Source organism: Schistocerca gregaria, chromosome X, assembly GCF_023897955.1.
Source record: "Schistocerca gregaria isolate iqSchGreg1 chromosome X, iqSchGreg1.2, whole genome shotgun sequence".
NCBI classification, from domain to species: Eukaryota; Metazoa; Arthropoda; class Insecta; order Orthoptera; family Acrididae; genus Schistocerca; species Schistocerca gregaria.
The window spans coordinates 771,035,619-771,055,014 of NC_064931.1; the positions used below are offsets into that span (position 1 = coordinate 771,035,619).

At 42.4% G+C, this 19,396-nt stretch overlaps 1 protein-coding gene across 3 annotated transcripts in view; it reads right to left on the reverse strand.

Moving 5' to 3' along the window:
• The window catches only part of LOC126297836 (cyclin-dependent kinase 17-like), a 162,309-nt gene that overhangs the window by 76,475 nt on the left and 66,438 nt on the right, over positions 1-19,396 (reverse strand). Inside the window, exon 1 of one of the 3 annotated variants that reach the window (XM_049989088.1) lies at positions 2,275-2,331. The exons of the other annotated variants lie outside the window; for them this stretch is intronic. Coding sequence (XP_049845045.1) covers positions 2,275-2,284 — 10 coding nt within the window. The 5' untranslated portion in view covers positions 2,285-2,331. Of the gene's footprint in view, positions 1-2,274; positions 2,332-19,396 lie in introns of those variants that run through there. 3 annotated transcript variants of the gene reach the window in all.

Consider the following 19,396-nt stretch of genomic DNA (forward strand, 5'->3'; position numbering starts at 1 on the left):
CAGAAAACACTCCTTGTTTGTTATTTTTGGGACTAAAAAGTGGATTTTGAAAATTTGGATACCAAACTTTGGAGGTAATTTTGACTGATTATTTGTGAATTTAGGGTATTTTGTGTAGCATACAATGTTGTAGAGGAAACTTTTCTAAAAACAATCATGTCAATTGCAATGCTGTAACTTAACCCAGTGCAGAGATACTCAAATTTTCGCTAATGTCTCCAGACTGAAAAATGGTTGCGCGCCTCCAAATAAAAATGGCCACCATCCAGTAAAGGTGCAAGCTAAATTATTTTGTTTTGAACTTCTCAAATATAGGGCAATCACATACAAAAAAATTAAAACATTTGGGAATGGTCAAGCAACCATTACTGGACTACTTCATATGGATTGACCCATAGAGAAGACAAAAGAAAGATAAGCAGTACTGGTATTGGGCACTACTTCAGAGGGGACTATATGCTGAAGTCTAGAATTACTTGAAATTTATAGTCATAGTTTGGTAAGATGAGTTTTGACTGTCAATAGTAATAAATTCCTAAAATTACAAAAGTATAATGGACTAGCCAATCATTTCACTAATCATTTAACTTACTAATGCAGACTCATTTTGTCTGCATAAATGGTGATTTAATACTTTCTACATGAAGCCACAGAGGGGTTTAGTAAAATAAATAAATTAAAACATTTTGAGTTTTAACTCAGCTTTCAGTGTGGGCAACACCATGGTGATACTGATAAATGAATTACATAATTTGGAAACAGGAAAAGTCAAACAATTGATTCCAATGACATCTACCTAGGAATAAACTTACTCTTGACTGGGACGCTGGTAACTCCTCTAAGTACCACACTTGGACTGGCACCATTTTCTAATATAAATCAATTACTTACTACTCACTGTATTAAATAGCTTCTGAGCTGTTGTATGTGCCAATAACATAAAAATATTTGTTAAAGGATGACATCAGTAACCAAATAATAAAGCTAATGATGGGTTAGAGGGAATCAGTTCTTGGGTCAAATCTAATAGGCCATCTCTCAACAACAATAATGTATCATATGTTCCATTTCTCAAACATAATTCTGTCGTGGGTGATATTCTACATCCTTACATAGTTGAGTACCTCAGACATCTGGGACTGACAAACTTTAATGGAAGACACAACCTCATGATTCCCCACAACTGTTAAATGCAGCTAAGTCTATTGCTCGAATAATGTCAACCGCCAGTCTCTGTAGTAATTCACTTAAGCTAATTTACGCCATATCCATTTATTCCCTGATCTCATGTAGAGCAATATAAGGGGGGGGGGGGGGGGGGGTGCAACTTAATTCAGGTAAAATGACTACTTTCAGCCTAAAAGTGTGCTGACCGGAGATCACATTCTGCAAAATCATTAATCTGATGTATGCCACTATCGAACAAATTTATGATTTTTACTCAGGCAAACACTGCAGCGTATGTAGTCCCCCGTGATATGTACTGTTTACAAGAACTACAAGTTCCATATTAAATGCTACTAGTTCACCAGGTGAATATGATGTGTATCACGGACAGACTCCAACTTACTTTTTACACAGTTGCAGATGAAGTTCTGCTGTAATACTGGGGAAACACTTCAGAAAATGACATGTTTATTAAGAGTCCATTCAGGCAGTCTCTTAGTATTTTTTACTTTCTTTATTATCTAACAGGCACAGTTACTTATTTATTTATTTGCAAATTATGGGCATGCTGTTTAATCACAGGCTAGTAGAAGATGTCTCAGATGCCAATGCATTGTGTTGATCCATCAATCATTGCAGTTAATACTGAGCAAAATCAGTATTATAATGCAGTGGACCACATCACATTTTACTTAACTAATTATAAAACATTATCTGAATTCTGTAATGAAACCCGTTCTACCACATTCAAAAAGATACACTAGGGAGTACACATACATACAAGTCGTGACATTGCTGGTAAATAAATAAGCAACATCATTTTTTACTTTCAGTGCTGTTTCCATTCCAAGTGTCAAACTGTCACTGTTGTGAACACACACACACACACACACACACACACACACACACACACACACACACACACACAAATAACGCAGAAAAATCTACGTGATTAAAAACTGAAAGAGTTTCTTAACAACCCCCCCCCCTCCCCCCTCAAACAGGAAAGCGCTAAATACGCTCATAGTTCTACGCAGCAGAAACCAACAACAATGGGAACTGTGACACACCAACAAAGTGTAGAGCTCACCAAAATACTCTAGTTACCTGTCTGCATAACTGAACCGTCGAAGCCCCGAGCTGCGACTACACGCGCTCCCAGAGTAATTTAATTAAATCAGTAAGGCGCGCGCAAATCCGTCCATCTGGTGGCAGTCACACTAAACTACCTACTTCCCCCGAGTCGTGCCTGAATACTCTACCACGCTGCTACGGCGTTACACGAACCAATATAACTCTTACAAGGCACTGTCTTCAAGATTATGAAGCAAACGATGTCTAGTGAACTGATCAGAAAGGCATAGTGGTATGTTCAAGATTCTCATTTGTGAGAGGATACGAAATCGTAACGACTGGGGAAAAGGAAGAATGGAGGTCGTCATGAGGGTGGACTCATGTTATAAACTGTATTATAAACAATGAAAGGGCACAGATATCTGTAAAGTTAATACGTTTCAGCCTTCTCGCTACCTCAACTTTGGGTGTTCTACGTGGACGAGACTAACAAGCATCCACAAATTAACGACAGTTTATCTGTTTTGCGACTACTGTTACATATACGAACGGTTCATACGTACGCCTTGAAATATGAAATGCTGCGGCACATTATGGGGCAACTGTATGAAGAACTCTTTAAGTAATTTAGGCGAAGTGTAGATGTTTACTGGACAATGTAATTACTACTTCAGCAAAATAATAAAATTTTACAACCAGTTTTATGTTCAAAAAGCGACAACTAGCACAATTAACATAATTAATGCTGTTCCTTTATTCTGCGGTCATTGCGTAGTCCAGAAAGAATGTCACGTTTCGTGACCGCAGGAAGTAAGTATGACGCATCCACCGACTACACATCACATCCTTGTCTAAATTACATGCACCGGAAGAATTTAGAGGCACCGAAATGGCTTGGTGCTCCGAAACATCCTATATACACTAAGCAGCCTGGAGTCGTAGACCAACTACTACCGCACGTTCGTAACACGTAAATAATGAAAATACTGGCAGTCAGGATTTCCCTTAGCTCATAGTAAAGCCTTTAATGTAATGTAAGGTTGTCCATTAAGTTCTGATCCACTGAAGGCTCAATCTACTTCCATTCTTTCTGGTGCATGGTGAATGGTGAATGGTGAATGTTTCTCCATTAACGCACGCACGCTCCCAACGCTCTAGTTCATCACAAATATGTTCGATGGACTGATTTATTTGTTTCTTTAAAGCTTTTTAAGACTGTAATTATTAGCACCCTGACAAACAATATATGAAACGAATATGGATAAACCGACATAGTTCTGGCGGGAATAGCTTGCGTCACTCCACGATACGGATAGTCGAACGTAGGTGCAACCACACGGGAGAGATGCGTGTGGAAAGCCTAGGCTAACGTATGTTTTCTGAAGTGGGATACCGGCTTTTTCAGTATTTGGAGGGGCAACGATATGACTGTCCTGGCATTTTAACAGTAGCATATCAAGGAGACTTGTTCAGAAACCAGACTGCAGTTATGAGTCCAAGGGCATGAAAAGGAATATGTAGTCGACAATGGAATGAGACAGGGCTGTAAGCCCTCGTGGCGTTTTGCCATCTACAGCCTGACCAAGACGGAAACAAATACACCGAGGAACTAGGAAACTGAATTAAAAGTTGAGTAAAAGGAATAAAAAGTTTTAGGTTTACTGATTAAACTGTAATTCAGTCAGAGGCAACAAAATACTTGGAAGTTCAGTTGAACGGAATGAAGAGAGGTTATAAAATGAATAACAACAACAGTGGAAATAGTATAATAATATGTAATCAAATTCAATCACGCAATGCTCAGGGAATTTGATTAGGAAATGAGACAAAAATGTAGCAGATCAGTTGTGCTGTTTGGTCAGCAAAATAACTTTACAATGGCTAATAGAGAAGATATAAAATCTACACTGGGAATAAAAAAAATAAAATAAAAAAGACGAATTTATTAATATCTATTATAAATTTCAGTGGCAGTCAGGTTGGTATCTCATAAATGTCTGGGGCGTCTCCAGACACGTCTTCAGCCTGGAATCTCGTTGACTGGAGTAGAAATGTCTTCAATGATGAGTCCCACTTCGAATTGAGCCCTGAGGACCAGCAAAGACGTGTCTGGAGACTCCCCGGATAGCGATGGGATACCTACCCGACTGTCACCCACCATACGGCCTGACAACCAGGAGTGATGGTCTGGTGTGCTATTTCTTTTCATAGCAGGATTCCTTTAGTTGTCATCAGCGGCACCCTTACAGTACAGTGCTACGTCCACGATATTCTTCCTCCCGTTTTGTTGCGTTTCACGGCAAGCAATACTGGGCTTACATTTCAACAAGAGAATACCCACACGCACACTTTTCTTTGTGCCCACCAAACTCTACCTCGGCAAGCAAGGTCGCTGGATCTCTTCCCAATTGAGAACATTTGGAGCATCATAGGGCAGCGCCCTCTAACCAGCTCAAGATTTTTCTCTAACGCACCAACTGGACAGAATTTGGCATGATGTCCTTCAGGAGGACATTCGACAACACTATCAATTAATGCCAAGCCGAATAACTGCTTGGGTAAGAGCCAGAGGTGGACCAACGTATTATTGATGAGCTCTGTTTGTGAAGCTCTATCTCTTGAATGAATCGACCAATTTTTATGAATTTGTAATGATTTCTTTGTTTGTACCTTGATATGACATCTACCAACTTCCATCCCATTTGGATAATTCCTTCCTGGTACGTCGTAGCTGGTTTATTTTACTCAAGAGGATGGCATCATGATAAAGCAATACAGCAGAGCTGCATGCCCTCGGAGAAAATAGCAGCCGAATTTTCCATATCGTTCAGCTCTTTGCAGTACCAACATACACTTTCTGGTCGTAAGTATCTGGACATGTGTTAGTGGACATTAATATTGGGGGAGGGAGGGGGAGGGGAGGATGTCCACCTTTCGCCTTTATGAGGGCTTGTACTTTGCTGGGGACACTTTCAATGAGGTGTCTTAATAACCCTTTGCCTCACATGCTATGTTTTATTATAATGTGCATTGTCATGCTGATGCAATCAATTATCGTCTGCAATACATATAGTCTTTGAACTGTTCCTCCACTGTATGCAGGACATAATTCTGTAAATTGTGTTCGTATCCCTCAACATTTATTGTTTTCTCAATTGTAATACGGGGCCCACACCCTAACCACGAAACATACCCCATACCATAATACCATCTCTTCCGTAGATCACTGTTTGCACAACATAGGATGACAGGTAACGTTCTCCAAGCATTAGCCAAACCTGAAAGATAGCGTGATTAATCATACCAAATCACTCGTTTACAGGCGTCCACTGTCCAGTAGTGTCAACTCTGTGCACCACCTGATGTATTGCTTAGGACTGATTACAGAAGTGACCCTCACACGTCTTCAAGCTGAGCACCGCCCTCAGACACATTGATTTTCACTACGGCGAGAGGGTGCCCAGTTTTGTGATACTTGGGGGCGTGCAAATCTTTGTACATCATACTTTAACAGAGTACGTTTTATACCGTGATACAAAGGCAGAAGCAAATATTGGTGGGGATCTGCCCTCTATTTTAGCTGATGATGAGACTTGTGTAACTAAGGTTTTAAGTTTTGTGATGTGTCTGGACTCTGGCCTTAAGCTTTAGGCTGGAGGTTTAGTGTGTTGCAGAGTGGCTGGCTCCTCCTTTTTTATTCTTGCGGTCAGTCAGCCACATATATCTGCTATAGTATTTTAGCTCCTTACACCACTTTTTTCCTGTTTAGTACCCGCGCAGCCTGGGGCGCCTTGCCACAGTTCTCGCGGCGGCTCCCCCGTCGGAGGTTCGAGTCCTCCTTCGGCCGTGTGTGTGTGTGTGTGTGTGTGTGTGGGGGGGGGGGGGGGGGGGGGGGGTCGTCGTCGTCGTCCTTAGCGTAAGTTAGTTTAAGCTAGATTAAGTAGTGTGTAAACCTAGGACGGATGGCCTCAGCAGTTTGATCCCATAGGAACCTACCACAAATTTCCAGAGTTCCTGTTTAGTCAGTGTTTTAATACTGGCGTCATACGTCGTTCCCTACTTCCGTTTGGGTACACGTACACAGTCTTCCAACTTTTGTTACCTTTATTTTACTTGCTGTTTTATCCTCCTGCATGGTGTATTTTACCGACACTGGCCTCAAACTGTTATCGCGCGGGCACTGAAGACCTTGCTCTTGTGCGCCCATACCAACACATCCATCATCATCAGATACAGAAGTGTGTGGCTTATGTAGAGCTGCTCCATCATTCAACTCCCAATACGCAGTCATTGCACTCCTTGTATTAGCTGCACTGCTGGTAAAACTTTGGGACTCGGAAGTGATTCCTTCTGCTGATTTCATGCTGTGTTTTACCACTACCCTCTGCAGTGCTCGACCGTCTTTGTGCGTCAGTATATGAGGTCTGGCTGGTTTTGGTTTAGCTGTGGCTTTTCCCTCGCGATTGGACGCCACAGTCACATCACTAGCTACCGACTTAGGCAGCTTTAGAAGAGCTGAAATATCCCCGACGGATTTCTTACTCGGGTGACATCCAATGTCTAGTCCACTTCCAACCGCGTAGTGTATATTGGATGTTTCGCAGTATCAAGCCATTCCGGTACCTCTAAATTCTTACGGTGCATGTAATTTAGATAAGAATGTGATGTGTATGTTCGGTGCATGCGTCATACGTATTTCCTGCGGTCACGAAACGTGACATTCTTTTTGGGCTACGCCATGGCCGTAGATTGTAGGGTACAGCATTAATAATATTACTGGAATTTGTACTAGTTGTTGCTTTGGAAAAAGTTTAGCTGAATCAGTAACTACATTGTACAGTAAAGGATGTACACAAGAATTTATTTTCAGTTTTTTTGACAAAGAAGGGACACTTCGCTCGAAGTAATTAGAGTTCTTGATACAGTCATCTCATGACGTGCCGTAGTATTTCAGATTTCAAGGCGTAGACGCAAACCGTAAATATGTATCAGCAACAGCAGAACAGTGAAACATCCAAAGGTGACGTAGTGTGGAGAGTTATGCCTCTTTCCTCATGCGCAATCGCAGACGCAAAGAAATAAAAGGGCATGCACAAAAATTTGTGGGAAGGGCGCATATACGCATGGGCGTTCTCGTGTCCACACATTGTCTCATTGTGCAAGCCGGATGCCATGGTTCCCCTTCATTGCTTGGGACCTTGCACCGCGTTTAATATGCTGAAAAGGCGACAGGGAAAGCGCAAAAGCGACTGTAGGTAAGAGAAACACAGAGTGAGGATAAAGTTTTGTTTGCAAATTTCAGGAGGAGGTCACAGCGAGATTTTAGATTTTCTGCTCGGGAAACTGCAGCGATAAGGCTGACAACAACATTTCGTTAGCAAGCAACAGGAGACTTACAGTTCGAATTATTAGTTTAAATTTGAAAACAAAGTATTTCAGTGATTATTCCAGAAGCACAAATGCTTAAGGGAGATTCTTAGTCATCATGTGAAGGTTAATTAACTTTCAGTGCGTCATTTGTACTTCATATGAAAAAGATGTTTACACAACTTTTATCATCATGAAAGATAATATGTAGATTAATATCCTAAGAATCGACAAATTTGGGAATTTCAAGGACGTCAAAATCTACTATAATAGAGGTTGTGTTTTCCACTTTTGTATTTTTTGTATCATCAGTGTCCTTCATTTCTATTTGTAGTAGTTTGTTGAAGACATGCACATATCCCACCTCAATTGTGCTAGTCGTGCACAGTTTTCATACACACCTTTCATAAATTTTTGCCGGCCGGTGTGGCCGAGCGGTTCTAGGCGCTACAGTCTGGAACCACGGGCCAGGTTGCAGGTTCGAATCCTGCCTCGGGCATGGATGTTTGTGATGTCCTTGGGTTAGTTAGGTTTAAGTAGTTCTAAGTTCTAGGGGTCTGATGACCTCAGAAGTTAAGTCCCATACTGCTCAGAGCCATTTGAACCATAAATTTCTAGCTATTGTTTTTCTACATCTAAACTTAGGTATCGGCATCTTATTCTTTACAGTAATATGAGCAGGACTTCATCTAATGCTTGACACTTAGGGCATCACATGTCACATTTTTGTAAGCTGCATTCCACACGACTTTACTGTCATCATCGATAAATTGCGTACTTTCATTGGAGTCAACAGACATCACTGTGCATAAATCGCTTCACAACATAACCTGAGCGCATTACACAATGAGACGCACTTGGGCGAGGGACCCAGCTGCCCTAAAAAGCGCAATGAGTCCCTCCAAAGGCGGTAAGCAATGTGCTTCAGGCGCGGCCTCCATTTCCAGGAAATTATCCATGCACAAATGCGCATGTGTATTTGTGCTTTTGCAGATTTATGCGCATACGCAACGCTGAACAGGAAAAGGCATCGTGTGTATGCACCTTAACTTCACCGGCATCTGTGTCCCTTCATTAATGCAGTTTATAACGTGAGTTTACCCTCGTGACGTACTCCAGTCATTTTCCTCGATAGTTACAATTTCCTGTCTCCTCATAAATAAGAATGCTGACAATATCACTATACCTTTCAGATCAGTTCACTAGACACAGCTGCTTCTAAATTTTAGGAACGCGCTGCCTTTTAACAGTAGTTTAGTGTGACTGCCATCACATGGACGGATTTGCACGTGTCTTGCTGATTTAATTAAATTATTCTGAAAGAGTGTGCAGTTGCCGCTAAGGGCTTCGACGATTCAATTGAATCAGGGTCAATCTTTTAAACTAGGCCTGCAGAAGTCACTACATCGTGTGCGCAGCGAATAAGAATCTGCCAGGAGTCCACGTCACGGTTAGAAAATTTGCCAACAGAGCTAAGGAAATGCGTTCAAGAAGGGATACCAGTATTAATCGACGTATCGCCGCACTTTTCGTAGGTAACGCAATGCGCGGCGAAAATTGGGTATGGGGTTAAATTTCAGTCAATTTATGGTTGCAACTCTTCGTCCGCTGAAAAATAAGCAGAAGAAGAAGAGGAAGAAGGGCAAGTCAAGGTATTTAAAAATGGGTCCAGTGATCATTGGCTGCAGCTAAAAGAGCTTCAAAACGAAAACTATTTAAGACACCTACATTCCTACCACTGCCAAGGCATATCAGGTAAAATCCTTCCGTTCTCAATTCCAGCTTTGGCACAGGGCTTTCAGTTGTTGGCCATTTAACCGGCAGTGTGGAAGCTGTCGCTAGAACAGTAAAAAATGTGAAAAACACACAGAAGCAGCTTAACGAGGCCAAAAGGCACAACAGATTCTTGGAATCTGTGGCTATTGGGAAAGGACTATATTCAAAACTGCACAGGTACAGGCTCGCATTGTGTATATATAAGCCTAGCTGTGCTGCCCGACAGACCACTTACAAATGCCGACCTGCTGAAATTCGTCAAAATGGTCTCTATCCGTAGATTTGGTGGTGTGTTCATGCGGAATACGCAATCCAAGACTATGTGCAATTCTAATGAATATGGTGTTTTAATTTAGATGCTGCGGGAGGACCCGGAACTCACTGGGTGGCATATGGAGGAAGAAGAAGAAAAGAAGAAGTGTATATTACTTTGACTCATTCGGCGATTTACAGCCTCCAGAATAATTACGCTCCTACTTTGGAGTTAATCATATATTTTACAATTTTCAATGCTACCAAAAGTTCATTGCTTGTCTCTGTAGGCATTTCTGTCTCATGTTCATCCTGACAGCTACAATGACGATACAAATTCAGTAATCACACACACTTCTTCGTCAGCTGAGCTTGAGCAGGGATGTATTTCGACTTTAAATGGGCAATCATCGATATTAAGTGTGTACTGCTTCCCACCAGATGAACTTAGGAAAGGTGATTGGAGTATTGCACTGATACGTCAAACTGCAATCTACATCTGAGAAGTGGTGAAGTTCTGCAAGTACAGCACAACGCATACGACACTGATGATATAAACGGATGATTAGAATGGGCAGTACCGATTTCGAGTTATGCATGAACATCAACACACATGAAACTGAATGACAAGCATGTAGTAGACTTTACAAAGGATAATTCAATAGATTCGCTAATAGGTCTCGAAATGATCAAATTCTGCTGAAAGATCTGAATAAAATTTACAAATCAGTTCATTAAGTGGATGGGCCTATACTACCGGTTAGCAAAATTGAAGTCATGTGCAGTATTGCGACAAATTAATTTCTCAACACACTGATTCAGACGATCTACGGATTTATCCCTGCAGCCGCTCTAAGATATAAAACTGTGGAGACGCCAAGCAACGCAAATTACCCCCAGTTTTTAATTCAGGCTTGTGAACCAAGGGGACAGTCTCGTCGCTTTTCGCGATGAAGAAACCCTGACGGAATTTACCTGAAGCAGGTTGGGTATAAAACCAGCAAACATAGCCAGAAGCACTTCACTTTAAAACCAAAACACAATGTATCAACGCCAAATCCTTAAATCGCTAGGTTGAAAACCGTGCAAAAACAATGTCATCACTGAACTGCTCCAGTCAAGTATGAGGAATGAATCATTTAGCAGAAATGATTCGCACACAAACCTTTTGCTTCAGCAACATTTGAGAAAAATGATGTCCACATTGTGATCCAAGACCACGATGCTTTGACTATTCCAAGCAAGTTTCCTGTATTTGAAGGGCAAATTCACGAAAATGAACGGGAGTCCCAAAGTAGCATCCCATGTTACAACTAACACATTCTGCTTCCTGTATCAGGAAATAAGATATGAGCTGAATAATTGAGCGCAGTCAGAAGGAAGTTTTACATTAACTTTAAAAACATACATTCCAGCATCAAAATCTGACTTTAACAGATGAGAAAAAACAGGATGGTTCCATCATCAGCGGGCAAGTGAAGCAATTTAGTGCATGCATAGCTCTCAGAATGTGCGTCAGGTACTTTGAGGACATGTGGAGGAAACTAGTGATGCATGATCTTATATTAGTAAGAAGTGGAAAATTTGGTAATGCATATATTCCAGGTGTCAATGGGTAACAGAACAAGATTGTGCTCCAGAAACTAATTTGGAAAGTGCCTCATGTCTCTGTAACTGATGAAGGACGTTTGAAACTTTTAATTTTCTTGCATATGGAATTCAGATGTCTTTAAATTACAAATCATGGGAGCTGCTTCAATACCCACAACTTCCAAGGCCATCTAGACAATCATGCAACATTTACATAATTAGTTCACTTAGAAACCCCTCGACTTATTATCCTCACATTTCAAACTGACAAGAAAGCAAACCTCACATGTAACTCGAGTGAATTCGACAATTGTAATTTAACAGATACCAGAGTTTACTTAAATTCTGAATTTTACCACTGTAACAATTTACAGCAAGTCTGCCTGATGTAAGCATTAATTATTTTTAAATTTCTTAGTATGAATGTTCTGAGTGTTATGTGTGGTTTTTAAGTGCAGTACTAACTGGTTATATATTGTATATCACAAAATATAGTACATTTTATACAAAAGAACTTATATCACCTACTTTATTTACACAGTTAGTAAATTTGACACACTGGGGTGTCAGTTATAATGTGGCAAAGAAAATGTGACCTTTTATTCATTATTAGTATTATTTTTCATGACTTTACAAAAGTGTGTGATTGAAGAAGTAAATTTTGGAAGTAACTTAGAAACATTTTGTTAGGTAACTTTGTTTGGTCATTTAGCACGTCATCTGGGGGTGTGAATTTGTGAGAATAAATCTCAAGTTCTTCAAGGGAGTTCATTCTTACACCTCTGCTGCCACATGAAATATTTGTAGACTGTGTTCTCTGTCTGTCACTTGATATTCATCTCCAGATACATGTAAGCAATTGTGGATTTGTTTAAGTTTTTTTCAGCAAAGGGCATCCACATGTTCACAGAAACATATATTGAAATTTCTTCCTGTTTGATCACCATGTATCTTCAAATGTGAATTGCAGTGAAGTTAGTATATTCCTGATCAATTGTATAGCTTGCTGTTATATTTAATATTTTAGATGACACGGTGATTCATTTTGTTATTTGTGTAAATGCTGATTCTTACATTTCTTCCTTGGTATTATATGACAACTTCCCTAAAAAGTGATGCTTACACATTTTCTGTTAGTTATGATGTGGTCTTTAGCATTGGATTGTATTTGCGGTTGGTTACATGAGAATTTATTCTTAATATTTAGTTCATCTATCAATTTTGACTGTAGCCATTATGGTAAGAAACTGCTTTAATGGTGTTTACTTCGTCAGTGTGGTCAGCCGTTTCTAATGGGATTTTGTACCTTCTGTTGAAGCCATTTTGTGTTTATCTGGTTGTTGTTATTGTTGTTGTTGGCTTCAGTTCAGAGACTGGTTTGATGCAGCTCTCCATGTTACTCTACCCTGTGCAAGCTGCTTCATCTCCAAGTAACTACCACACCCTCCATCCTTCTGAATCTGCTTAATGTATTCATCTCTTGGTCTGTATGTGTTGGTGACTACCCGCAAACGGATAAAGTATATAACAATTGGATACCAAGAAATGCACTTACCTTCAGTCATCAACGTTCAAAAACTTCTTGTGTGCTTGCTCAGTCAACCAGTGTGCTGTAAATGAGTGTCATAGGTGGTATGAGGCTGTATATGGATTTTTATGAAATGCATGGTACATGCTTAAAAAGCATAGCCATTAGAACACTTCAGAGGACGTTTTTCCAAAGAATTTCAATGAGTGTTGTGCTTATGTATGCAGTATGTATGGTGCACTGTCACTACCTGATGTAGATAAAGAATTATATGCATATTTTCACATATAAGTACACCATACAATGTTAAATGAAGTAAAAAAAAAACAGGAAATGAATGAATGTCCCTTGCCTTATTTGATTAAATAAACTCTTGCTACATACTAAGTCTACATTTGACTGTAAGGAACATGTCCCATATTATTATGTAATGTCATAGTGTGTTAAAAGCAATGGCATTTTCTATAAGAGTTCCAAAGTATGAGCACCTCTTGCTATTTACAATTTTGGGATTATTTGTTACATTTTTGACAGATTTTCCTCTGTTTTGTGTAATTGATTTTGACAGTAAAACTATAGACAAACAGTACATAGTTTCGTAAGCCATTATAGATCCTGACTGTCTTTTTTAAGTGGAGTATCAAGGTACGGTATTCTATCCTGCGATTACCGAATAATTCATTTAAACTACAGAGTTCCACAACATCTACACATCCAGATAAAAACTCCGTAGATAGGCGAAGAGAATCGTGCGAATGGCTGGCTGAAGAAGAGAGATTGCAGCCTTGGCCACTATATCGGCCGCCTCATTTCCACAGATACCAACGTGTCCTGGGATCCAGAGGAACTCCACAGAGACGCCTCCCAAGTGGAGCAAGTGGAGGCAGTCCTGAATCCAGTGGACCAGAGGGTGGACAGGGTACAGAGCTTGGAGACTGAGGAGAGAGCTGAGAGAATCTGAACAGATAACATACTGTATCCGCTGATGGCGACAGATGTATTGGACAGCCTGGAGAACAGCGTAAAGCTTTGCAGTATTATCCAAACACTGGTCGGGAAGCCGAAATTGATTTGGGGTGTCACCAACAATATAGGCACTCCCTAAACTTAAGGATGTTTTCGAGCCATCAGTGTAAATAAATGTGGCTTCCTTCATTTGTGCACATCGAGCAGCTAATGCCCGACGATAAACAAGTGAAGGGGTACTATCCTTGGGAAATTCACAAAGGTCACGGAGCAGGCAGGTCCGGGGACGGAGCCAAGGCTGTGCTGTATCCCAAGTTGTCAAGAAGGTTTTAGGAAAGCGGAAGGAAAGAGAATGGAGCAGTTGACGGAAGCAGAATCCCGGTAGTAGTAAGGAGGAAGGGTGACCTGCATACCCTAAATCCAAGGATTAGCAGGCATGGAAGACAGATGGCTAGCATAACGACTCAGAAGGACAGCTCGCCGATTGGACAGCAGAGGTTCAGCAGTCTCAGCATAAAGGCTTTCCACAGGGCTGGTGTAAAAAGCTCCAGACACTAAACTTAATCCACGGTGGTGGATAGAGTCGAGACGCCAAAGAATAGACGGCCGAGCAGAGGAGTAAACTATGCTTCCGTAGTCCAATTTCGGGCGCGATACAGGCGGAGAAGGACCACTCGGTCCGCTCCCCAAGAGGTACCATTTAGGATACGGAGGGTGTTGAGGGATCGCAGACAGCGTGCCGAAAGACAGGAAACGTGGGAGGACCAGCACAGTTTTCTGTCAAACATAAGACCCAAGAATTTAGCGACATCCGAAAACGGAAGGTTGTCAGGTCCTGGATGTAAGAGAGGCGGAAGAAACTCCGTAGGACGCCAAAAATTAACACGAACGGTCTTACTGGGAGAAAAGCGGAAGCCTGTTGCGATGCTCCAACAGTGGAGGCGATCGAGACATCCTTGAAGACGTCGTTCAAGAAGGCTGGTCCGTTGAGAGCTGTAGTAGATTGCAAAATCGTCCACAAAGAGGGAGCCCGAGGCATCAGGAAGGAGACAGTCCATAATTTATGGCAATGGAAAACAGTACAACACTTAGCACGGAGCCCTGGGGTACCCCGTTTTCTTGGGAGAAAGTACGGGAGAGAATAGTGTTCACCCGCACTCTAAATGTGCGCTCTGCCATAAATTCGCGAAGAAAAAGGGGCAGCCGACCTCGAAAGCCCCAAGAGAACAGTGTGTGGAGGATGTCTGTCTTTCAACAGGTATCGTATGCTCTCTCCAGATAAAAAAATATTGCTACTGTTTGGCGTTTCTGGAGAAAATTGTTCATGATATAAGTGGAGAGAGCAATAAGATGGTCAACTGCAGAACGATGCTTTCGGAAACCGCATTGGGCAGGTGTTAAAAGACTGCGGGACTCCAGCCACCAAGCTAAACGGCAATTCACCATACGCTCCAAAACCTTACATACACTACTCGTGAGAGAAATGGGGCGATAGCTAGAGGGGAGATGTTTGTCCTTTCCAGGTTTCGGAGCAGGAACGACGATAGCTTCCCACCATCGTCTGGGAAAAGTACTGTCGGTCCAAATTCGATTATAAAGGCGAAGGAGGTAACGCAGACTATAGGTTGATAAATGCAGCAACATTTGGATGTGGATATCATCCGGTCCTGGGGCGGAGGAGCGAGAAGAAGAGAGTGCATGTTGGAGTTCCCGCATGGAGAAAACAGTATTATAGCTTTCGCGATTTTGAGAGGAGAAAGCAAGAGGTTGCACGTCCGCTGCATGTTTCTTCGGGAGAAACGCTGGCAGGTAATTTGAAGAGCTTGAAATCTCAGCAAAGTGTTGACCCAATTGCGACGGGGTCCACTAACGTATCATGCGCGACAGTGAGCCCAGAGACCAGGGAGAAACTAGGCGCGCCAGATAACCGTCGAATCCGACTCCAAACTTCCGATGAGGGAGTGAAGGTGTTAAATGAGCTAGTAAAGAAGTCCCAGGTTGCCTTCTTGCTATCGCGGATGACGCGACGGCATCGCGCACGGAACTGCATATAGCGGATACAGTTGGCCAAAACGCGAAGAGCACGTCGCCGCTCACGCATTGCGTCACGGCATGCCTAGTTCCGCCAAGGAACTGGGGGGCGCCGGGGCAATTCGGAGGTGCGTGGTATTGAACGTTCCGCAGCTGTAAGAATAACGTCTGTAATATGTGTGACCTCATCGTCGATGTTAGGAAAGTGACGGTCATCGAATGTCGCCAGAGACGAAAAAAGTGTCCAATCGGCTTGGGCAAACTTCCAGCGTCGCGGGCGCATATATGGCAGTTGAGGCTGCAGTCTAAGGACACATGCAAAGTGGTCACTCGAGTTTGTATCATCAAGGGCGAACCATTCGAAGCGCCGAGCTATCGGAACAGTACCGACGGAAAGGTCCAAATGAGAGAAATTGCTCGTGGAGACAGACAAAAATGTAGGGTCCACAGTGTTGAGGCAAACAAGATCCGCTTGGTGGAAGACGTCTAGCAATAGTGAGCCACGCGGACAAGGATGCGGAGATCCCCAAAGCGGGTGGTGGGCATTGAAGTCCCCAACCAGCAAGTGGGGGGTGGAAGCTGACCAAGAAGATGAAGGAGATCAGTTCGTGCCATTGGTGTGGACGATGGAATGTATACAGTACAAAGAGAGAAGGTGTATCCAGAAAGGGAAAGACGGACAGTGACAGCTTGGAAGGAAGTGTTTAAGGGGATTGGGTGATAATGGAGTGTATCATGGAGAAGAATCATGAGTCCTCCATGTGCTGGAGTGCTTTCAACAGAGGGGAGATCAAATCTGACGGACTGAAAATGGGGGAGAACAAAGCGATCGTGGCGATGCAGCTTTGTTTCCTGAAGACAGAAGATGACCGGCGAGTAGGATCGTAAGAGGATCGACAATTCATCCCGATTGGCTCCAATGCCGCTGTAGGGAATTCACATCAGTCTTTCCATTTTGTGCCAGCCTAGTCCGCTGTAACTAGCTCTGACGTCATAAATATTGCGCAATACTTTAAAATGAAGTAAATAACCTGAAACGTTTCTAGCATGTCAGGAGTAATACAAAATCAATACGTGTTGGATATCAGTTCAATAACTGTAACCATTTTCGAAATTTGGATGTTTTTCTGTAAAAATCATTGGCGCAACAGAAAAGAGCTAGAAACTTAAAAATTTATATTTAGATTCCTTTTGCATAATAATTTAGTAGAAACAGTATTCTGGATCTCACAAATTAAAATTTTTGTTGAATTCATGATTTTCTGGTTTTTGTCTTAGAAATTAAGGAAGCAAGATAGATTAAGTAGGCGCTAAATAAAGCTAGGATGTTTAAATTTAAGTAGAAGGGAGATCCGCTATAATCATAAAAATGTGAGAAGTTTCAACAGAATAACTATAAAACTATAGCGATAGCGTATCTCCAAAGGGCAAGTTCAGAGCTCGTCTACTGCGTATAGTGTAATTAAATTAATTCTCTCGCCTAAAATATTTGACTTAGCCACGTCAGACTATTATTACGATTACTTACTTGTGTGCTGATTGCACAATTAAATTGAAAGGTTCATCGGCCATCAGCAAAGAAAGCAATGATTTATTCGATAACTTAAAGTGGTGCATTACTAGCCCAGCGGCTAGTCGGAAGAGCAGATTTAACCAGGCGTTCCCTTAGCCGTCCGCACCGCGGCCTTATATGTAAGAACGCTACGTAAGAGGTAAGAAGGCCCCAGTTCTCTCCAGACACCGATTAGCGCATCTCCTGTGCCGTCGTCGGTATCGTTGATATAAACAGCCTCGGATGCAGTAATAAGTTACTCGGGATACGCGTAACCATTAAATCGTTTTCGAGTGAAGTGTTAATTTTGGGATGACGTTAATGATCTATCTTTAGTTTTCGTATGTCGTATTTTCACGTGCCGCCGCAGGACAGGCATTCTACCATTATTAGCGTGGCGTTTGATGAACATTATCATCAAATTATGGCGAGCATTCACTTAAACATTTAATTCGAACAGTTGTAGCTGCATCAGCGCATTAGACTCTGAACTGCTCTGTTAGTTGGATTGTGTGGATTCTTTTTGGTCTGTGACTTTCAGAATATAGTGAACATTTTAGAGAGAATGGTTTTTTGATTATGAATCCCAGACAATCTCCTAATTCCTCAGAGCTATAAGCTGTAGCTATAAATTTATTTCTCAGATGAAGTGGGCACTAGGAATTCTAATTACAGGCTTCACGTTTTGCTAATCACTTTCTGGTTGTCAATATTGTAGTTAGAAAGCCAGTGTTGAGAACGGCAAACAACAGCATTAAATAAATAATAGGAACATTTAACAATTATTCCACCCGCCGCCCCACACCGCAGATATTCCAATGGATAATGGACATAATAGAAAATGGAGGAATGTAACCAAGGTTGCCGTCAACTCAACGACTGCTCAGAGCTTGCGACCGACAGCTTGGAACGGCATTCAGCCGAAGATCCTGATCCATAGGTTGTTCAGGAGCAGCTCCTGCCACCAGCGATCGGCCGGTTGATCGTCCGCCAGCAGTGTGCCTCGGCGACACAGAGGACGGCCGAGGGCAGCTACCACCAGGTAGTGCTGTAGACGAGACACGCCGTGGCGGAGGAGGAGAGGAACTGGGTTTCTTATTAGCCTTCTTGGAAACAGGATGTTTCGATGAAGGAGGAACCGATGGCTGTGAAGTTGGGGTACGTAAAAAATCTTCACGAGTATGCTCTTTTTTGAAAGTCTTGGTGTCTGACTTTTGGGCTCGAGATTTAGCAGAACCCGATGAAGGGTGAGCCATAGAGTGAGCAGGCGAAAGTGGGGAGGTTAAACGGGCGATCTTTGCGGTGGCCGATCTGACAACTGTGGCACTAAAGGTGAGATCACAAGTCTGCGTGGCCGCCTCCTTTGTTGACTGAGGAGAGGCAAGGACAGTGGGCTTTCGAATGGCGAATAATTTTCGAGCAGCAAAGGTCGACATCTTTTCCTTCACTCTGATTTCCTGAATGAGCTTTTCGTCTTTAAAAATGGGGCAATCTCTACAGGAAGCAGCGTGGTCCCCCATACAGTTGATACAACGAGGGGATGGAGGTGGACAAGCGCCCTCATGGGCATCCTTGCCACACGTAACACATTGCCAAAGTAAGGGCACTCCCGCCTTAGGTGATTGTTCACACCTCAGGTCACACCTTCCGAGAAACGGACGGAGGGACCAATCGGCACTTTTGGAAGGTATCAGCTCGGGTAATCACCTGTCCCTGGACCAGGCCGTTACCAGGGGGTACGTACGTGTCCTACCTGTCTACCCGGGGCGGGGAATTATGCATTACCCCGTCACCGGCTACACATGGAAATGCGTGGGTCGGCCTTCAGACACACCCAGGGAGGAAAGAAGAGAAAATGAAAAAACAAAGGGAAAGGAAAGAAGAGAGGTCTCAAACGGCGCAGCGGAGAAAAGGGCATAGAGAAGAAGTAAGGAAAAGAGAAGGACAAAGGAAGGACGAAGACTTGCAAGCAGAGAAAGCAAAGAATGAGTTACATTTTCGAGCGTCCGTCTGGGGGCGTAGGCACAAACCATACTCCCAGAAGGGGAGAAAGGGAAGGAAAGAGGCGGAGATGAGGGGGGGGGGGGGGGGGG